We start from the raw sequence: 22,492 nt of genomic DNA on the forward strand, positions 1-22,492 counted from the left end.
TATGAGGAAATTCGGGTGAAATTCGGGCGAAAATTGGGTCAAATCTGGGGAAGTTTGGGGTCAGATTTAGACCCGCAGCTCGCTGAGCTTCGCTGATGAGGAGGAGGAGGAAGAGCAGGTGAGGTTTGGGTCAAAATTGGGGAAATTCGGGTGAAATTTGGGTCAGATTTGGGGAAATTCGGGTCAGGTTTGGGGTCAGGTTCAGACCCGCAGCTCGCTGAGCTTCGCTGATGGGCAGGAGGAGGAGGAGGAGGAGGAGGAAGCAGCAGCAACAACAACAACGCGGGAAACGCGACACCACCACCACCAGGAACAACCACAACCACGGCGGGTTCTGTCGCGATATCGGCGGCCGGAATCGCGACAGGAGGCGCTCGCAAGGCTCCGCCCCGCAGCCCCCGGCGCCCCCGGCCCGCCGAGCTGCGGCTGCCGCCGCTGACGCGGGTGCTGAGCCCGCCCCACGACGTGGACTCGCTGCCGCACCTGCGGCGCTTCTCGCCCAGCCAGGTGCCCGTGCAGACCCGCAGCTCGCTGAGCTTCGCCACGGGCCGCGAGGAGGAGGAGGAGGAGGAAGAGCAGGTGAGGTTTGGGGGGAAAATTGGGGAAATTTGTGTGAGATTTTGGCCCCACTTTGGGGACACTTTGGGGACACTTTGTCACCCCTTTGGTGCCACTTTGGTGTCACTTTGTCACCCCTTTTGTGCCCTTTTGATGCCCCTTTGGTGCCACTTTTTCCCCATTTTGGTGCCGCTTTGTCACCCCTTTGGTGCCACTTTGGGGACACTTTGGTGCCACTTTGGTGTCACTTTGTCACCCCTTTGGTGGTGCTTTGGTGCCACTTTGGTGTCACTTTGGCCCCACTTTGGGGACAGTTTGGGGCCACTCTGGTGACACTTTGGTGCCCCTTTGGTGCCACTTTTTCCCCACTTTGGTGCCACTTTGGCCCCATTTTGGGGACACTTTGGTGCCTCTTTGTCACCCCTTTGGTGCCACTTTGTCCCCACTTTTTCCCCACTTTGTCACCCCTTTGGGGACAGTTTGGAGACACTCTGGTGACACTTTGGTGACACTTCGGGGACACTTTGGTGCCACTTTGGCCCCACTTTGTCACCCCTTTTTTGCCACTTTGTCCCCACTTTGACCCCACTTTTTCCCCATTTTGGTGCCACTTTCGTGCCACTTTGTCACCCCTTTTTTGCCACTTTGGTGCCACTTTGGTGCCACTTTGGGGACACTTTGGTGCCTCTTTGTCACCCCTTTGTCACCCCTTTGGTGCCCCTTTGGCCCCACTTCGGGGACACTTTGGGGACACTTTGATGCCACTTTGGTGTCACTTTGTCACCCCTTTGGTGCCACTTTAGCCCCACTTTGGGGACACTTTGGCCCCACTTTTTCCCCATTTTGGTGCCACTTTGTCACCCCTTTGGGGACACTTTGGTGACACTCTGGTGACACTTTGGGGACTCTCTGGTGCCACTTTGGTGCCACTTTGGCCTCACTTTGTCCCCACTTTGGGGACAGTTTGGGGCCACTCTGGTGACACTTTGGGGACACTTTGGTGCCACTTTTTCCCCACTTTGTCACCCATTTTTTTGCCACTTTGGTGCCACTTTGTCCCCACTTTTTCCCCACTTTGGCCCCACTTTGTCACCCCTTTGTCACCCCTTTTTTGCCACTTTGGTGCCACTTTTTCCCCACTTTGTCACCCCTTTGGTGCCATTCTGGTGTCACTTTGTCACCCCTTTGGTGCCACTCTGGTGACACTCTGGTGCCATTCCCTCCCCACAGAGACCCCCGGTGCCCCCCCCGGCGCCCCCCGAGTCCCCCCGGGGTCCCCTCCGTGCCCGGGCCTGCGGGGACGGCACCAGCGACGCCTCCCTGTCCCCGGGGGACAAGGGGACAGCGCGGGGACACCGCGGGGACACCGGGGACCAGGAGGAGGAGGAGGAGGAGGAAGAGGAGGAGGAGGAAGGAGAAGGGGACTCACTGGAGGGGTCCCCAACCGAGGGGGGAAACGGGGGGCAGAGAGCCAGCGTGGGCTTCTTCTGTAAGGTACCGTGGGGACACCTGGGGACATTTGGGGGATTGGGGACATTGGGGGGCGTTGGGGGGATTGGGGACATTGGGGACACTGTGGGGACACTTTGGGGACATTGGGGGACATTGGGGACATTGTGGGGACATTGGGGACATTGGGGGGCGTTGAGGGTGTTTGGGGGGATTTGGGATGTTGGGGACATTGGGGACATTGGGGACATTTGGGGACACTGGGGGGATTGGGGACTTTGGGGGACATTGGGGGGATTGGGGACATTGGGGGGGATTGGGGACATTGGGGGGCGTTGGGGACATTGGGGACATTGGGGACACTTTGGGGACATTGGGGGATTTGGGGACATTGAGATATTGGGGACACATTGGGGGGATTGGGGACATTTGGGGACATGTGGGGACACTTTGGGGACATTGGGGGATTTGGGATATTGGGTACATTGGGGACATTGTGGGGACATTGGGGGACATTGGGGACACTTTGGGGGATTTGGGACATTGGGGACATTTGGGGACATTGGGGGGATTGAGGACATTTGGGGACATTGGGGACTTTGGGGGATTTGGGATATTGGGGACATTGTGGGGACATGGAGGGGATGGAGGTGGCACTGGCGACATCGGGGGCATTGGGGACATTGGGGGGATTGGGGACACTTTGGGGACACTTTGGGGGATTTGGGGACATTGAGATATTGGAGACTCATTGGGGGGATTGGGGACTTTGGGAGATTTGGGATATTGGGGACATTTGGGATATTGGGGACATTGGGGACACTTTGGGGACATTGGGGGACATTGGGGACATTGAGATATTGGGGACTCATTGGGGGGATTGGGGACACTGGGGACATTGGGGACACTTTGGGGACATTTGGGGACATTGGGGATGTTGGGGACATTGTGGGGACATTGGGGACACTTTGGGGACATTGGGGATGTTGGGGACATTGGGGGGCGTTGTGGACATTTGGGGGGATTTGGGACATTGGGGACATTGGGGGATTTGGGACATTGGGGACATTGTGGGGACATTTGGGGACATTTGGGGACACTGGGGGGATTGGGGACTTTGGGGGATTTGGGATATTGGGGACACTTTGGGGACATTGGGGGGATTTGGGACGTTGGGGACATTGGGGATGTTGGGGACATTGTGGGGACATTGGGGGATATTGGGGACACTTTGGGGACATTGGGGGATTTGGGGACATTGAGATATTGGGGACTCATTGGGGGGATTGGGGACTTTGGGAGATTTGGGATATTGGGGACGTTGGGGACACTGGGGGACATTTGAGGACATTGGGGACATTGAGGGATCCTGTCCCCATGTCCTCACGTGCCCGTGTCCCTCTGTCTGTCCCCCTGTCCCTGTCGCTGTCCCCATGTCGTGATATCGCCGTCGCTGTCCCCATATCGCGATATCGCCGTCGCTGTCGCAGCTCGATGACTCCGCCCCCGACCCCTCCCCCCCCCGCCGCGCCCCTCCCCCCCTGCGGCAGCGCCGCCTCTGGGGGGCGGGGCCAGAACCGGAACCGGAACCGGAACCGGAACCAGACAGGTGAGGAGGAGGAGGGGCCAAAAATTGGGGGAGGGGGCTTCAAAAAATTGGGGCGGGGCCAAAAATGGGGGGGTTCAAAATTGGGGAGGGGGCGCCTAAAAAATGGGGGAGAAAAATTTGGGAGGGGGCTCCTTAAAATTGGGGGGGGGGTCTAAAATGTGGGGAGGGGGTGCGAAATATGGGGAGGGGTCCTGAGTTTGTTCTCGCCCCTTTCATAAAACCCCCCCATCCTGTCCATGCCCCCCAATTTGGGGAGGGGTCTCTGGGTGAATTTGGGGAGGGGTCTCTCCCATTTTCCCCCTTTTTTTCCTCATTTTTTCCCCAATTTTTCCCCATTTTTTTGCCATTTTTTCCCCGTTTTTTCTCATTTTTTCCCCTTTTTCCCATTTTCCCCATTTTTTCCCATTTTTTCCCCCATTTTTCCCCATTTTTCCCATTTTTCCCCTGTTTTTTCCCTTTTTTTTGCCGTTTTTCCCCCCATTTTCCCCCTGTTTTTCCCCCATTTCCCCCCCCCTTTTCCCCCGTTTTTTCCCATTTTTCCCCCATTTTTCCCCCCATTTTTCCCCTGTTTTTTCCCATTTTTTTGCCATTTTTTCCTCATTTTTCCCCCGTTTTTTCCCCTTTTTCCCCCTTTTTTCCCCAAATTTTCCCCATTTTTTGCCGGTTTTTTCCCCGTTTTTTCCCATTTTTTTGCCGGTTTTTCCCCATTTTCCCCCCGTTTTTTCCCCATTTTTCCCACTTTTTTGCCGTTTTTTTCCCCCATTTTCCCCCCATTTTCCCCCAATTTTTTCCCCATTTTTCCCCCGTTTTTCCCCCCATTTTTCCCACATTTTTTCCCCGTTTTTTCCCATTTTTTTGCTGTTTTTTTCCCCATTTTTCCCCTGTTTTTTCTCATTTTTTCCCCAATTTTCCCCCATTTCTCCCCATTTTTCCCCCATTTTTCCCCAATTTTTTCCCATTTTTCCCCCGTTTTTTCCCTTTTTTTTTGCCTTTTTTTCCCCATTTTTCCCCTGTTTTTTTCCCATTTTTTCTGCCGTTTTTTCCCCCATTTTCCCCCCGTTTTTCCCCCATTTTCCCCCATTTTTCCCCAATTTTTTCCCATTTTCCCCCCATTTTTTCCCCGTTTTTTCCCAGTTTTTCCCCCATTTTCCCCCCGTTTTTTCCTCTTTTTTTTTTGCTGTTTTTTCCCCTTTTTTCCCCCTTTTTTCCACATTTTTTCCCCAATTTTTCTCTCATTTTTCCCCTGTTTTTCCTCATTTTTTCCCCAATTTTCCACTGTTTTTTCCCATTTTTCCCCCGTTTTTTTCCCCAACTTTTTCCCATTTTTCCCCATTTTTCCTCCATTTTTTCCCATTTTTTTGCCGTTTTTTCCCCCATTTTTCCCCCGTTTTTTCCCTTTTTTTGCCTTTTTTTTGCTGTTTTTTTCCCCTTTTTTCCTCATTTTTCCCCAATTTTTCTCTCATTTTTCCCCCGTTTTCCCCCATTTTTTTCCCATTTTTTCCCCATTTTTACCCCTTTAACGAATTAGGGGAGGGGTCCTGACCCTTTTACCCCCTCAAGGATGAATTTGGGGAGGGGTCTCTCCCCTTTTTCCCCCATTTCCCCCCAATTTTTCCCCCATTTTCCCCATTTTTTCCCCTTTTTTCCCCATTTTCCCCCTCGAGGTTAATTAGGGGCGGGGTCCTGACTCTGTTCTCCCCCCCAGACCCCCCCATCCTGTCCATCCCCAATTTGGGGAGGGGTCTCTCCCTTTTTCCTCCATTTTCCCTCCGTTTTTTCCCCACTTTTTTGCTGTTTTTCCCTTTTTTTTGGCTGTTTTTCCCCATTTTTCCCCCCGTTTTTTCCCATTTTTTTGCCGGTTTTTTCCCCGTTTTTTCCCTTTTTTTGCCGTTTTTTCCCCATTTTTTTGCCTTTTCCCCATTTTTTCCCATTTTTTTGCTGTTTTTTCCCCATTTTTCCCTTTTTTTTGCTGTTTTTTTCCCCATTTTCCCCCCGTTTTTCCCCAGTTTTTTCCCCTTTTTTCCCCCTTTTTTTCCCCCTTTTTTCCCCCGTTTTTTCCCATTTTTTGCCATTTTTTCCCAATTTTCCCCCGTTTTTTCCCATTTTTCCCCCATTTTCCCCCCATTTTTTCCTCTTTTTTTTTTTGCTGTTTTTTCCCCTTTTTTTCCCCCTTTTTTCCTCATTTTTCCCCTTTTTTCCCCATTTTCCCCCTCGAGGTTAATTAGGGGAGGGGTCCTGACTCTGTTCTCCCCCCAGACCCCCCCACCCTGCCCATGCCCCCCAATTTGGGGAGGGGTCCCGCCGGGGGGAGTTCACGCGCCTGGAGTACGAGCGGCGGCAGCAGCTGCGCCTGATGGAGGAGCTGGAGAAGGTTCTGCGCCCCCCCCGCGGGACCCCCGCCCCAAAATCCAACCCCCGGGCCAATTGAGGGGAGGGGGCTCCCGGCGGCCGCGGTGCTGCGACGACTCCGCCCTGGGCAGGAGCCCCCCCAAGGGGCTGCTGGGTATGGAGATAATGGGGCTGGGGGCTTCAATTGGGGCTGGGGGCTTCACATGGGGCTGCTGGGTAGGGATTGAAATGGGGTTGGGGGCTTCACATGGGGCTGCTGGGTATGGAAATAATGGGGCTGGGGGCTTCAAATGGGGCTAGGGGCTTCAATTGGGGCTGCTGGGTACGGAGATAATGGGGCTGGGGGCTTCAATTGGGGCTGGGGGCTTCACATGGGGCTGCTGGGTATGGAAATAATGGGGCTGGGGGCTTCAATTGGGGCTGGGGGCTTCACATGGGGCTGCTGGGTATGGAAATAATGGGGCTGGGGGCTTCAGAATTGGGGCTGGGGGCTTCACATGGGGAACCTGAAATAATGGGGCTGGGGGCTTCGGAAATGGGGCTGGGGGCTTCACATGGGGAACCTGAAATGGGGCTGGGGGCTTCAATTGGGGCTGGGGGCTTCACATGGGGAACCTGAAATAATGGGGCTGGGGGCTTCACATGGGGCTGGGGGCTTCGCATGGGGAACCTGAAATGGGGCTGGGGGCTTCGGAATTGGGGCTGGGGGCTTCACATGGGGAACCTGAAATGGGGCTGGGGGCTTCGGAATTGGGGCTGGGGGCTTCAATTGGGGCTGCTGGGTATGGAAATAATGGGGCTGGGGGCTTCAATTGGGGCTGGGGGCTTCAATTGGGGCTGGGGGCTTCGGAAATGGGTCTGGGGGCTTTGGGAGGGGATAGGGAGCCCCCCCAAGGGGCTGTTGGGGATGGACGGAATTGGGGCTGGGGGCTTCACATGGGGCTGGGGGCTTCAATTGGGGAACCTGAAATGGGGCTGGGGGCTTCACATGGGGGCACAGAGCCCCCCAAGGGGCTGCTGGGTACGGAAATAATGGGGCTGGGGGCTTCAGAATTGGGGCTGGGGGCTTCACATGGGGAACCTGAAATGGGGCTGGGGGCTTCACATGGGGCTGGGGGCTTCAATTGGGGCTGGGGGCTTCACATGGGGCTGCTGGGTACGGAGATAATGGGGCTGGGGGCTTCAGTTGGGGCTGGGGGCTTCACATGGGGAACCTGAAATGGGGCTGGGGGCTTCAATTGGGGAACCTGAAATAATGGGGCTGGGGGCTTCAATTGGGGCTGGGGGCTTCAATTGGGGGCTTCAATTGGCCCCCAAGGGGCTGCTGGGTACGGAGATAATGGGGCTGGGGGCTTCGGAATTGGGGCTGGGGGCTTCAGTTGGGGCTGGGGGCTTCAATTGGGGCTGGGGGTTTCACATGGGGCTGCTGGGTATGGAAATAATGGGGCTGGGGGCTTCACATGGGGCTGCTGGGTATGGATTGAAATGGGGCTGGGGGCTTCAAAAATGGGGCTGGGGGCTTCACATGGGGCTGGGGAATTCAGTTGGGGCTGGGGGCTTCAATTGGGGAACCTGAAATGGGGCTGGGGGCTTTGGAATTGGGGCTGGGGGCTTTGGGAGGGGATAGGGAGCCCCCCCAAGGGGCTGTTGGGGATGGACGGAAATGCGGCTGGGGGCTTCAAAAATGGGGCTGGGGGCTTCAAATGGGGAACCTGAAATGGGGCTGGGGGCTTCACATGGGGCTGGGGGCTTCAATTGGGGCTGGGGGCTTCGGGGGAACCCCTAAAATGGGGGCACAGACCCCCCCAAGGGGCTGCTGGGTACGGAGATAATGGGGCTGGGGGCTTCAATTGGGGCTGGGGGCTTCACATGGGGGCACAGAGCCCCCCCAAGGGGCTGCTGGGTATGGAAATAATGGGGCTGGGGGCTTCAGAAATGGGGCTGGGGGCTTCAATTGGGGCTGCTGGGTATGGAAATAATGAGGCTGGGGGCTTCAGAAATGGGGCTGGGGGCTTCACATGGGGAACCTGAAATGGGGCTGGGGGCTTCAATTGGGGCTGGGGGCTTCACATGGGGGCACAGACCCCCCCCAAGGGGATACGAATTGAGGCTGGGGGCTGGGTCGAATTGAGGCTGGGGGCTTCGGAATTGGGGCTGGGGGCTTCACATGGGGAACCTGAAATGGGGCTGGGGGCTTCACATGGGGCTGCTGGGTACAGAAATAATGGGGCTGGGGGCTTCAATTGGGGCTGGGGGCTTCGGAAATGGGGCTGCTGGGTATGGATGGAATTGGGGCTGGGGGCTTCAGAAATGGGGCTGGGGGCTTCAAATGGGGAACCTCAAATGGGGCTGGGGGCTTCACATGGGGAACCTGAAATGGGGCTGGGGGCTTCACATGGGGCTGCTGGGTATGGAAATAATGGGGCTGGGGGCTTCAATTGGGGCTGGGGGGCTTCAATTGGGGAACCTGAAATGGGGCTGGGGGCTTCAATTAGGGCTGCTGGGTACGGACAGAATTGGGGCTGGGGGCTTCAATTGGGGCTGGGGGCTTCGGAAATGGGGCTGGGGGCTTCACATGGGGAACCTGAAATGGGGCTGGGGGCTTCAGGGGGGGATGGAAAACCCTCTAAAATGGGTCTGGGGTCTCGGATTTTTTGGGGGTTTTTTTTGTTTTTTTGGGTCTGGGGTCTCTCTGGATTTGGGTCTGGGGTCTCGGGGTGAATTTGGGGAGGGGTCTCAGTGAATTTGGGGAGGGGTCTCACCCATTTCCCCCCCATTCTCCCCCCTATCCCAGGTTCATTCCCAATTCTGTCCCTGATTTGGGGCTAATTTGGGTCTGGGGTCTCGGATTTTTTTGGGGTTTTTTGGGTTTTTTTTGGGGACTTTTGGGTCTGAGGTCTCTGATAATTTGGGGAGGGGTCTCTGTTAAGTTGGGGAGGGGTCTCAGTGAATTCGGGGAGGGGTCTCACCCCTTTATCTCCCCCTTTATCCCCCCCGTCCCAGAGTTCTCTGTCCATGAATTTGGGGCTAATTTGGGTCTGGGGTCTCGGATTTTTTTGGGGTTTTTTTTGGTTATTTGGGTCTGGGGTCTCTCTGGATTTGGGTCTGGGGTCTGGGGGTGAATTTGGGGAGGGGTCTCACCATTTCCCCCCCCCCAGGTTCCCGCCTGTCCAAGGTTTATTCCCAGAGCTCTCTGTCCCTGCATTTGGGGCTAATTTGGGTCTGGGGTCTCGGATTTTTTTGGGGGTTTTTTTGGTTATTTGGGTCTGGGGTCTCTCTGGATTTGGGTCTGGGGTCTCGGGGTGAATTTGGGGAGGGCTCTCAGTGAATTTGGGGAGGGGTCTCACCCATTTTCCCCCCTATCCAAGGTTCATTCCCAGTTCTCTGTCCCTGAATTTGGGGCTAATTTGGGTCTGGGGTCTCGGATTTTTTTGGGGTTTTTTTTTGTTTATTTGGGTCTGGGGTCTCTCTGGATTTGGGTCTGGGGTCTGGGGGTGAATTTGGGGAGGGGTCTCACCCATATTCCCCCCCAGGTTCCCGCCTGTCCAAGGTTTATTCCCAGAGCTCTCTGTCCCTGATTTTGGGGCTAATTTGGGTCTGGGGTCTCGGATTTTTTTGGGGTTTTTTTTGTTTATTTGGGTCTGGGGTCCCTGTGGATTTGGGTCTGGGGTCTCGGGGTGAATTTGGGGAGGGGTCTCACCCATTTCCCCCCCCCAGGTTCCCGCCTGTCCAAGGTTTATTCCCAGAGCTCTCTGTCCCTGTCCAGCGTGGCCGAGCCGGGCGGGGGGCGCAGCACCAGGTGAGGGGGGGGAGGGGGAAATTGGGTCTGGGGGCTTCTGGGGGGATTTGGGGGAAAATTTTGGGGTCTTGGGGAGGAATTTTGGGGGTCTTGGGGGGAAATTTGGGTGAAATTTGGGGGAATTTTGGGGTTTTTAGGGGGAAAATTTGGGGTTTTTAGGGAAAAATTTCAGAATTTAGGGGGAAATTTGGGGGTCTGGGGAGGAATTTGGGGGTCTTGGGAGGGGGAAATTGGGTCTGAGGGGGGTTTGGGGGAAATTTTGGGGTCTTGAGGGAAAATTTGGGTGAAATTTGGGGGAATTTGGGGTTTTTAGGGGAAAATTTTGAGAATTTTGGGGGAAATTTGGGGTTTTTGGAGGAAATTTGGGGGTCTTGGGGGGGAAATTTGGGGAGGAATTTGGGGGTCTTGGGGGCGAATTTGGGGGAAAATTTTGAGAATTTAGGGGGGAAATTTGGGGGTCTTAGGAGGGGATTTTGGGGGATTTTAAGGGAAAATTTGGGGGGATTTTGGGGAAAAGCTTTGAGAATTTAGGGGGGAAATTTGGGGGTCTGGGGGGAAAATATGGGGGGAATTTTGGGGGTCTTAGAAGGGGATTTTGGGGGGATTTTAAGGGAAAATTTGGGGGTCTTGGGGAGAAATTTGGGGGAAATTTTGGGGTCTTGGGGGGGAATTTGGGGTGATTTTGGGGGAAAATTTGGGTTTTTTTAGGGGGAGATTTTGGGGAATTTGGGGGAATTTTGGGGGTCTTGGAGGGGGATTTTGGGGAAAATTTTGGGGGATTTTAAGGGAAAATTTGGGGGTCTTGGGGAGAAATTTGGGGAGGAATTTGGGGGTCTTGGGGGGAAAATTTGGGGGAAAATTTGGGGTTTGGGGGGAAAATTTGGGGGAAATTTGGGGGTCTTGGGAGGGGATTTTGGGGGGATTTTAAGGGAAAATTTGGGGGTCTTGGGGAGAAATTTGGGGAGGAATTTGGGGGTCTTAGGAGGGGATTTTGAGGAATTTTAAGGGAAAATTTGGGGGTCTTGGGGAGAAATTTGGGGAGGAATTTGGGGGTCTTGGGAGGGGATTTTGGGGTCTTAAGGGGAAAATTTGGGGGAAAATTTGAGGGATTTGGGGGAAATTTGGGGGTCTTGGGGGGGAAAATTTGGGGAGGAATTTGGGGGTCTTGGGGGCAAATTTGGGGGGAATTTTTGGGGTTTTTTTTTTTTGGGTTGGGGTCTCTGACCCCTGACCCCTGACCTCTGACCTTTGACCTCTGACCCCCCAGCCGGGCCGGGTCCCCATCGGGGCCGGGGTCCCCAAGCCGAGCCCCCCCCCCAGGGCGGGAGTGGGAGCAGGACTGGACCCCGTCCTCACCCGGGCCGGAGTACACGGGTGGGTGAGACCCCTCCCCAAATTCACTGAAATCCCAAAAATTCACCCCAAAAATCAAAAAAATCCCAAAAAAAATCGTGAAAAAAATCCCGAAAAAATCACAAAAAATCACAAAAAAATCACAAAAATATCACAAAAAATATCACAAAAATCCCCAAAAAAATCCCCCAAAAAATCCCCAAAAAATCCCCAAAAAATCCTGAAAAAATCCTAAAAATATTCCAAAAATTGCAAAAAAAATCCGAAAAAAATCCGAAAAAAAACCACAAAAAAACCCCAAAATAATCCCAAATCCCAAACCTGGGCCAGAGTACACGGGTGGGTGAGACCCCTCCCCAAATTCACCAAAACCCCAAAAAATTACCCCAAAAATCCTAAAAAAATCCCCCAAAAAATCCTGAAAAAAATCCCGAAAAAATCCCCAAAAAATCCCAAAATAATCCCAAATCCCAAACCTGGGCCAGAGTACACGGGTGGGTGAGACCCCTCCCCAAATTCACCCAAACCCCAAAAATTCACCCCAAAAATAAAAAATCCCCCCAAAAAAATCCCCAAAAAATCTGAAAAAAATTCCGAAAAAATCTCAAATAAATCCCAAAAAAATCCCCAAAAAATCCCCAAAAAAATCCCCAAAAAAAATCTGAAAAAAATCCCGAAAAAATCCCAAAAAAAATCCTGAAAAATCCTAAAAAAATTCCAAAAATCGCGAAAAAAAACCAAAAAAAGACCCGAAAAAAAAACAAAAAAAAATCCCAAAATAATCCCAAATCCCAAACCTGGGCCGGAGTACACGGGTGGGTGAGACCCCTCCCCAAATTCACCAAAACCCCAAAAATTCACCCCAAAAATCAAAAAATCCCAAAAAAATCCCCCAAAAAAATCCCAAAAAAATCACAAATAAATCCCCAAAAAATCCCAAAAATCCCCCAAAAAATCCTGAAAAAAATCCCAAAAAAATCTCAAATAAATCCCAAAAAAATCCCAAAAATCCCAAAAAAAATCCCGAAAAAATACAAAAAAAATCCCAAAAAAATCCTGAAAAAATCCTAAAAATATTCCAAAAATCGCGAAAAAAATCCGAAAAAAACCAAAAAAAAAAATCCCAAAATAATCCCAAATCCCAAACCTGGGCCAGAGTACACGGGTGGGTGAGACCCCTCCCCAAATTCACCAAAATCCCAAAAAATTCACCCCAAAAATCAAAAAATCCCAAAAAAAATCCCCAAAAAAATCCCGAAAAAAAATCCGAAAAAATCTCAAATAAATCCAAAAAAAAATCCCCAAAAAATCCCAAAAAATCCTGAAAAAATCCTAAAAAAATTCCCAAAATAATCCCAAATCCCAAACCTGGGCCGGAGTACACGGGTGGGTGAGACCCCTCCCCAAATTCACCCAAAAAACCCCAAAAATTCACCCCAAAAATCAAAAAATCCCAAAAAAAAATCCTGAAAAAAATCCCCCAAAAAAAACCCCAAAAAAATCCCCAAAAAAATCCCCAAAAAAATCCAAAAAATCCCCAAAAAATCCCTAAAAAAATCCAAAAAAAATCCCAAAAAAATCCTGAAAAAATCCTAAAAATATTCCAAAAATCGCGAAAAAAATTCCAAAAAAAACCAAAAAAAAAAAAATCCCAAAATAATCCCAAATCCCAAACCTCGGCCGGAGTACATGGATGGGTGAGACCCCTCCCCAAATTCACCAAAATTCACCCCAAAAATTCACCCCAAAAATCAAAAAATCCCAAAAAAAATCCTGAAAAAATCCCCAAAAAATCCCCAAAAAAATCACAAAAAAATCACAAAAAAATCCCAAAAATCCCCAAAAAAATCCTGAAAAAAATCCCAAAAAAATCCTGAAACAATCCCCAAAAAATCCCAAAAATCCCAAAAAAATCCCGAAAAAAATCCCAAAAAAAAACCCACAAAAATCCCACAAAAAATCCCAAAATAATCCCAAAAATTCCAAATAAAACCACAAAATAATCCCAAAATAATCCCAAATCCCAAACCTGGGCCAGAGTACACGGGTGGGTGAGACCCCCCCCCAAATTCACCCAAAAAAACCCAAAAATTCACCCCAAAAATTAAAAAATCCCAAAAAAAATCCTGAAAATAATCCCCCAAAATAATCCCAAAATAATCCCAAAATAATCCCAAATCCCAAACGTGGGCCGGAGTACATGGGTGGGTGAGACCCCTCCCCAAATTCACCCAAAAAAACCCAAAAAATTCACCCCAAAAATCAAAAATCCCCCCAAAAAATCCCCAAAAAAATCCAAAAAAAATCCCACAAAAAATCCCAAAATAATCCCAAAAATTCCAAATAAAACCACAAAATAATCCCAAAAAATCCCAAATCCCAAACCTGGGCCAGAGCACACGGGTGGGTGAGACCCCTCCCCAAATTCACCGAAATCCCAAAAAATTCACCCCAAAAATCAAAAAAATCCCCAAAAAAATCCCGAAAAAAATCCCTAAAAAATTCCGAAAAAATCCCCAAAAAAATCCCCAAAAAAATTCTGAAAAAATCTCAAATAAATCCCAAAAAAATCCCAAAAATCCCAAAAAAAATCTTGAAAAAATCCCAAAAAAATCCCCCCCAAAAAATCTCAAATAAACCCAAAAAAAAAAAACCCAAAAAAACCCCAAAATAATCCCAAATTTCCTCTCTGAACCCCAAATTTTCCCAAAATCACCCAAATTCCACCCTAAAATCTCCCAAATATCCTCCAATTTTACTCCTAAAATTCCCCAATTTTCCCCCCTAAAACCCCACAAATTTACCCCTAAAATCCATCAAATTTCCCCCAAAACACCCCAATTTTTTCCCAAATCCCCCAAATTTCCTCCAAACTCCCCAAAATCCCCCAAATTTTCCCAAAACCCCCCAAATTTCCCTTCAAATCCCCCAAATTCCACCCTAAAATCTCCCAAATTTCCCCCAATTTTACTCCTAAAATCTCCCAATTTTCCCCCCTAAAACCCCTCAAATTTCCCCCAAACCCCCCCAATTTTTTCCCAAATCCCCCAAATTTCCTCCAAACTCCCCAAATTTCCCCAAAATCCCCCAAATTTCCCCAAAATCCCCCAAATTTCTCCCAAATTTTCCCAAATTTTCCCTCCCCAGGTCCCCGCCTGCACAAAGAACCACGGCCAGGTCCCGATTTCCCCCTCAAATTTTCCCAAAATTTCACAAAATTTCCCCAAAATTTCCCCAAAATTCACCCAGATTTTTTCCCAAATCCCCCAATTTTTTCCCAAATCCCCTAAATTTCCTCCAAACTCCCCAAATTTCCCCAAAATCCCCCAAATTCACCCCAAATTTCCCCTGCAGGTCCCCGTCTGTACAAGGAGCCCACGGCCAGGTCCAACCGGCCGCTGATCCAGAACCCCCAAATCCTCCCTAAAACCCCAAAAATGCCCCTAAAAACCCCAAAATCCTCAAAATTTCCTCTCTGAACCCCAAATTTCCCCAAAATCCCCAAATTTCCCCCAAATTTCCCCAAAATCCCCCAAATTTCCCTTCAAATCCCCCAAATTCCACCCTAAAATCTCCCAAATTTCCTCCAATTTTACTCCTAAAATCTCCCAATTTTCCCCCCAAAATCCCTCAAATTTCCCCCAAAACCCCCCAATTTTTTCCCAAATCCCCCAAATTTCCTCCAAACTCCCCAAATTTTCCAAAATCCCCCAAATTCACCCCAAAATTTCCCCTGCAGGTCCCCGTCTGTACAAGGAGCCCACGGCCAGGTCCAACCGGCCGCTGATCCAGAACCCCCAAATCCCCCCCTAAAACCCCAAAAATGCCCCTAAAAATCCCAAAAATTTCCCTAAAACCTCCCAAAATCCTCAAAATTTCCTCTCTGAACCCCAAATTTTCCCAAAATTCCCAAATTTACCCCAAATTTCCCTAAAATCCCCCAAATTTCCCTTCAAATCCCCTCCTAAAATATCCCAGTTTCCCCCTTAAACCCCACAAATTTCCCTCTAAAATCCCCCAAATTTCCCCCAAAACCCCCCAATTTTTTCCCAAATCCCCCAAACTCCCCAAATTTCCCCAAAATACCCCAAATTTCCCCAAAATCCCCCAAATTCACCCCAAATTTCCCCTGCAGGTCCCCGTCTGTACAAGGAGCCCACGGCCAGGTCCAACCGGCCGCTGATCCAGAACCCCCAAATCCCCCCCTAAAACCCCAAAAATGCCCCTAAAAATCCCAAAAATTTCCCTAAAACCTCCCAAAATCCTCAAAATTTCCTCTCTGAACCCCAAATTTTCCCAAAATTCCCAAATTTACCCCAAATTTCCCTAAAATCCCCCAAATTTCCCTTCAAATCCCCTCCTAAAATATCCCAGTTTCCCCCTTAAACCCCACAAATTTCCCTCTAAAATCCCCCAAATTTCCCCCAAAACCCCCCAATTTTTTCCCAAATCCCCCAAACTCCCCAAATTTCCCCAAAATACCCCAAATTTCCCCAAAATCCCCCAAATTCACCCCAAATTTCCCCTGCAGGTCCCCGCCTGTACAAGGAGCCCACGGCCAGGTCCAACCGGCCGCTGATCCAGAACGCCCTCGCCCATTGTGTGCTGGCCGGGACCCCCAACGCCCCCCTGAGGAACAAAGTGCTGCAGGTGAGACCCCAAAAACACCAAAAATAACCCAGAAATACCCCAAAAACATCACAGCGAGCTTGGGGTTCCAAAAAACCCCAAAAGGAGCCCAAAAAACACCAAAATCCGACAGCGATCCCAAAGGAACAAAGTGCTGCAGGTGAGACCCCAAAAACACCAAAAATAACCCCAAAAATACCCTAAAACCCCATAAATCCAGCCAGGAGTTCCAAAAACCCCAAAAGGAACCAAAAAACCCCAAAAGGAACCCAAAAAACCCCAAAAGGAACCCAAAAAAAACCCAAAATCCGACAGCGATCCCAAAGGAATAAAGTGCTGCAAAAACACCAAAAATGCCCCAAAAAAATTCCAAAAATCCCAAAAAATCAACCCCCAGAACCCCATAAATCCAGACAGGGGTTCCAAAAACCCCAAAAGGAGCAAAAAAAACCCCCAAAGGAACCAAAAAAACCCCAAAAGGAGCAAAAAAACCCCAAAAGGAACCCAAAAAACCCCAAAATCCGACAGCGATCCCAAAGGAACAAAGTGCTGCAGGTGAGACCCCAAAAACACCAAAAATAACACAAAAAAATTCAAAAAAAATCCCAAAAAATCCCCTAAAACCTCACAGCCAGACAGGGGTTCCAAAAACCCCAAAAGGAGCAAAAAAAACCCCAAAAGGAGCAAAAAACACCCCAAAAGGAACCCAAAAAACCCCAAAATCCAACAACGATCCCAAAGGAACAAAGTGCTGCAGGTGAGACCCCAAAAACACCAAAAATGCCCCAAAAAATTCCACAAAAAAACCAAAAAATCCCCAAAAACCTCACAGCCAGACAGGAGTTCCAAAACCACAAAAGGAACCCAAAAAATCCCAAAAGGAACCCAAAAAACCCCAAAATCCAACAGCGATCCCAAAGGAACAAAGTGCTGCAGGTGAGACCCCAAAAACACCAAAAATGCCCCAAAAAAACTCCAAAAATCCCCAAAAACCCCATAAATCCAGACAGGGGTTCCAAAAACCCCAAAAGGAGCAAAAAAATCCCCAAAAGGAGCAAAAAAACCCCAAAAGGAGCCCAAAAAACCCCAAAATCCGACAGCGATCCCAAAGGAACAAAGTGCTGCAGGTGAGACCCCAAAAACACCAAAAATGCCCCAAAAAATTCCACAAAAATCCCAAAAAATCCCCCAAACCAACCCCAAAAACCTCACAGCCAGACAGGGGTTCCAAAAACCCCAAAAGGAGCAAAAAAACCCCAAAAAAAGCCCAAAAAAAACCCCAAAAGGAGCCCAAAAAACACCAAAATCTGACAGCGATCCCAAAGGAACAAAGTGCTGCAGGTGAGACCCCAAAAACACCAAAAATGCCCCAAAAAAACCCAAAATAATCCCAAAAAATCCCCAAAAACCCCATAAATCCAGACAGGGGTTCCAAAAACCCCAAAAGGGGCAAAAAAAAACCCAAAAAAAACCCCAAAAGGAGCCCAAAAACCCCAAAATTCGACAGTGATCCCAAAGGAACAAAGTGCTGCAGGTGAGACCCCAAAAACACCAAAAATCCCCCAAAAATACCCTAAAACCCCATAAATCCAGCCAGGAGTTCCAAAAACCCCAAAAGGAACCAAAAAACCCCAAAAGGAACCCAAAAAACCCCAAAAGGAACCCAAAAAAACCCAAAATCCGACAGCGATCCTAAAGGAACAAAGTGCTGCAAAAACACCAAAAATGCCCCAAAAAAATCCCAAAAATCGCCCAAAACCAACCCCAAAAACCTCACAGCCAGACAGGGGTTCCAAAAACCCCAAAAGGAGCAAAAAAAACCCAAAAGGAACCCAAAAAACCCCAAAAGGAACCCAAAAAACCCCAAAATCCGACAGCGATCCCAAAGGAACAAAGTGCTGCAGGTGAGACCCCAAAAACACCAAAAATGCCCCAAAAGGAACCCAAAAAACCCAAAATCAACCCCATAAATCCAGACAAGGGTTCCAAAAACCCCAAAAGGAACCCAAAAAACCCCAAAAGGAGCAAAAAAAACCCCAAAAGGAGCCCAAAAAACCCCAAAATCCGACAGCGATCCCAAAGGAACAAAGTGCTGCAGGTGAGATCCCAAAAACACCAAAAATGCCCCAAAAAACCTCAAAAAAAATCCCAAAAAATCCCCTAAAACCTCACAGCCAGACAGGGGTTCCAAAAACCCCAAAAGGAACCAAAAAAACCCCAAAAGGAGCAAAAAAAACCCCAAAAGGAACCAAAAAACCCCAAAATCCGACAGCGATCCCAAAGGAACAAAGTGCTGCAGGTGAGACCCCAAAAACACCAAAAATTCCCCAAAAAATTCCACAAAAATCCCAAAAAATCCCCTAAAACCTCACAGCCAGACAGGGGTTCCAAAAACCCCAAAAGGAACCCAAAAAACCCCAAAAGGAACCCAAAAAACCCCAAAAGGAACCCAAAAAACCCCAAAATCCGACAGCGATCCCAAAGGAACAAAGTGCTGCAGGTGAGACCCCAAAAACACCAAAAATGCCCCAAAAAATTCCACAAAAAACCCAAAAATCCCCAAATAAACCCCATAAATTCCCAAAAAAACCATAAATTCTCACAAAACCCCATAAATCCCCAAAAAACCTCATAAAAAAACCATAAATCCCCCTAAAAACACACAAATCCCTAAAAAAAACACAAAAAAACCAAAAATCCTCCAAAAAATCCCATAAATTCCCCAATAAACCCCATAAACTCTCCAAAAAAAAAAAATCCCAAAAAATGACACAAATCCCCCATTAAACCCCATAAAATAAACCCAGAAAACTCCTAAAAAAACCCATAAAACTCACCAAAAAATCCCCCCAAAAAATCATAAAACCTCCAATAAATTCCAAAAAAAAATCCCACAAAAATCCCATAAATACCCCAGTTCATCCCATAATTTCTCCCCAAATCACCCCCATAGATACCCCAAAAAAAACCCAAAAAAACCCAAAAAAAGGTGGAAAAAATGCATTAAAAAACCCAAAAATCACCAAAAAATCCCCAAAAAAATTCCGAAAAAAATCCCATAAATCCCCCATGAGTCTCCCCACATCACCCCATAGATGCCACCAAATACCCCTGAAAAAACCCCATAAAAACCCCAAAAAAAGGTGAAAAAAATGCGAAAAAATCACCAAAAAATCCCAAAAAAACCCAAATTTTTTTTTTTTTTCTTTCAGGAAATGGAACAAAGCTCAGCCCAACAACTCCTGATCCTGTTCCGGGACGGGGGCTGCCAATTCCGGGGCGTTTACGCTTTGGGGGGGATCCCCCCGACCCTCAAACGCCTTCAGAAAGCGCCCCCAAAAATCCCAAAAAATCCCAAAAAAACCTCATAAAACCCCCAAAAAACCTCAAAAAAAATCCCAAAAAAATCCCTTAAATACCCCAGTTCATCCCATAATTTCCCCCCAAATCACCCCCATAGATACCTCAAAAAACCCCATAAAATCCCCAAAAAAATGCATTAAAAAAGCTGAAAAAATCCAAAAAAATCCCCAAAAATCCTCAAAAAAATCCCAAAAAATTCCCATAAATCCCCCATGAGTCTCCCCACATCACCCCATAGGTGCCGCCAAATACCCCTGAAAAAACCTCATAAAAACCCCAAAAAAAGGTGAAAAAAATGCGAAAAAAACCCCAAAAATCACCAAAAAATCCCCAAAAAAACGCAAAAATTTCTGTTTTTTTCTTTCAGGAAATGGAACAAAGCTCAGCCCAACAACTCCTGATCCTGTTCCGGGACGGGGGCTGCCAATTCCGGGGCGTTTACGCTTTGGGGGGGATCCCCCCGACCCTCAAACGCCTCTCGGGCTCCGGGCCCCGCTCGGTGCCGCTGCCCATGGTGGAGGCTCTGTACAAGTACCAGTCGGACCAGCGGCGCTTCTGCCGCCTGCCCGCCCGCACCATGAGCGGCAGCGTGGACGCCTTCACCATCCCCGGGCACCTGTGGCACCCCAAAAAACCCGGCACCCCCAAATGAACCCCGAAAACGGGGCGAAAACCCCGAAAAAATCACTTCAAAAACGATCCCGGTGTGTGCGTCAGTGATTTTCAATGGGGATGTTTGGGGATGTTTGGGGACATTTGGGGACACCTGGAATGGGTTGAGGGGGACATCAAGGCCTTCACCATCCCCGGGCACCTGTGGCACCCCAAAAAACCCGGCACCCCCAAATGAACCCCGAAAACGGGGCGAAAACCCCGAAAAAATCACTTCAAAAACGATCCCGGTGTGTGTGAGTTGTGTTATTGGGGAGATTCAGGGATGTTTGGGGACATTGGGGACACCTGGAATGGGACACCTTCATCATCCTCAGGTACCTGTGGCACCCCAAAAAACCCAGAACCCCAAAAAAATTTGGGGTAAAAACCCCAAAAACAGGAACGAGGTGACCCCAAAAACGATCCCGTTGTGTCTGGTTCCTGTTATCAGTAATGGGGGCATTGGGGACACTTGGGGACACCTAAAAGGGGTTTATGGGGACATCAAAGACTTCATCCTCCCAGGTACATGTGGAACCCCAAAAAACCCGGAACCCCAAAAAAATTTGGGGTAAAAACCCCAAAAAATGACCCCAAAAACGGGCGACCCCAAAAACCATCAGCTCCTGCTGTTGGTGTTTAATGGGGACATTTGGGGACATTTGGGGACACCTGGAATGGGTTTATGGGGACACCTTCATCTTCCTTGCCTGTGGCACCCATCAGGACATGGAACCCCAAAAAACCCAGAACCCCCAAAAAATTTGGGGTAAAATCTCCCAAAAACAGGAACGGGGTGACCCCAAAAACGATCCCGTTGTGTCTGGTTCCTGTTATTGGTAATGGGGGCATTGGGGACATTTGGGGACACCTAAAAGGGGTTTAGGGGAACACCAAATACTTCATCCTTTCAGGTACATGTGGAACCCCAAAAAACCCAGAACCCCCCAAAAAATTCGGGGTAAAACCCCCAAAAAGTGACCCCAAAAACGATCCCGGTGTGTGCGTCGTTGATTTTCAATGGGGATGTTTGGGGACATTTGGGGACACCTGGAATGGGTTTATGGGGACATCAAAGACTTCATCCTCCCAGGTACATGTGGAACCCCAAAAAACCCAGAACCCCCAAAAAAATTGGGGTAAAAACCCCAAAAACAGGAACGGGGTGACCCCAAAAATGATCCCGTTGTGTGCGATTTGTGTTATCAGTAATGGGGACATTTGGGGACACTGAGGTGACACTGGAGGGGTATAGGGGGACATCAAGGCCTTCACCATCCCCGGGCACCTGTGGCACCCCAAAAAACCCGGCACCCCCAAATGAACCCCGAAAACGGGGCGAAAACCCCGAAAAAATCACTTCAAAAACGATCCCGGTGTGTGCGTCAGTGATTTTCAATGGGGATGTTTGGGGATGTTTGGGGACATTGAGGTGACATCAAAGGGGTCTTTATGGGGTTTAGGGGGACATCAAGGCCTTCAGCATCCCCAGGTACATGTGGAACCCCAAAAAACCCAGAACCCCAAAAAATTCGGGGTAAAAACCCCAAAAAATGACCCCAAAAATGATCCCGTTGTGTTTGCGCAGTTTATTTTCAATGGGGATGTTTGGGGACATTTGGGGACACCTGGAATGGGTTTAGGGGGACATCAAAGACTTCATCCTCCCGGGTACATGTGGCACCCCAAAAAACCCAGAACCCCAAAAAAATTCGGGGTAAAAACCCCCAAAAACAGGAACGGGGTGACCCCAAAAACGACCCCGTTGTGTGCGATTTGTGTTATCGGTAATGGGGGCATTGGGGACACTGAGGTGACACTGAAGGGGTTGAGGGGGACATCAATGCCTTCACCATCCCCAGGCACCTGTGGCACCCCAAAAAACCCGGCACCCCCAAATGAACCCCGAAAACGGGGCGAAAACCCCGAAAAAATCACTTCAAAAACGATCCCGGTGTGTGTGAGTTGTGTTATTGGGGAGATTCAGGGATGTTTGGGGACATTGGGGACACCTGGAATGGGTTTAGGGGGACACCTTCATCATCCTCACCTAGCTGTAGCACCCCAAAAAACCCGGAACCCCCAAAAAAATTTGGGGATAAAAGAAAAAAAAATGACCCCAAATCCAATCCCAGTGTGTGCACTTGGCATCAGTGATAATGGGGACATTTGGGGATGCTTGGGGACATTTGGGGACACCTGGAATGGGTTTATGGGGACACCTTCATCATCCTCAGATAGCTGTGGCACCCATCAGGGGATGGAACCCCAAAAAACGCGGAACCCCAAAAAAATTTGGGGTAAAAACGCAAAAAAATTACCCCAAAAATGATCCCGTTGTGTGCGATTTGTGTTATCGGTAATGGGGACATTTGGGGACACTGAGGTGACACTGGAGGGGTTGAGGGGGACATCAATGCCTTCACCATCCCCGGGCACCTGTGGCACCCCAAAAAACCCGGCACCCCCAAATGAACCCCGAAAACGGGGCGAAAACCCCGAAAAAATCACTTCAAAAACGATCCCGGTGTGTGCGTCATTGATTTTCAATGGGGATGTTTGGGGATGTTTGGGGACATTGAGGTGACATCAAAGGGGTCTTTATGGGGTTTAGGGGGACATCAAGGCCTTCAGCATCCCCAGGTACATGTGGAACCCCAAAAAACCCAGAACCCCAAAAAATTCGGGGTAAAAACCCCAAAAAATGACCCCAAAAATGATCCCGTTGT

General features: G+C 49.2%; 1 protein-coding gene across 1 annotated transcript; it reads left to right on the plus strand.

Annotated features, from left to right (window-relative positions):
• Window positions 1–234: 234 nt before the first annotated feature.
• LOC141725965 (calmodulin-regulated spectrin-associated protein 3-like) lies at window positions 235–19,808 on the plus strand (the record flags this gene model as incomplete). The annotated part of the gene is given in 9 exon segments (XM_074530126.1): window positions 235–579; window positions 1,789–2,052; window positions 3,498–3,616; window positions 5,873–6,023; window positions 6,026–6,119; window positions 9,683–9,764; window positions 11,032–11,138; window positions 15,649–15,767; window positions 19,477–19,808. Coding segments are annotated over 9 exon segments (1,566 nt in total), but the record flags the coding sequence as incomplete, so codon positions are not given.
• Window positions 19,809–22,492: the final 2,684 nt, after the last annotated feature.

The sequence above is a fragment of the Zonotrichia albicollis genome, chromosome 32 (assembly GCF_047830755.1).
Source record: "Zonotrichia albicollis isolate bZonAlb1 chromosome 32, bZonAlb1.hap1, whole genome shotgun sequence".
In the NCBI taxonomy this organism is placed as follows: Eukaryota; Metazoa; Chordata; class Aves; order Passeriformes; family Passerellidae; genus Zonotrichia; species Zonotrichia albicollis.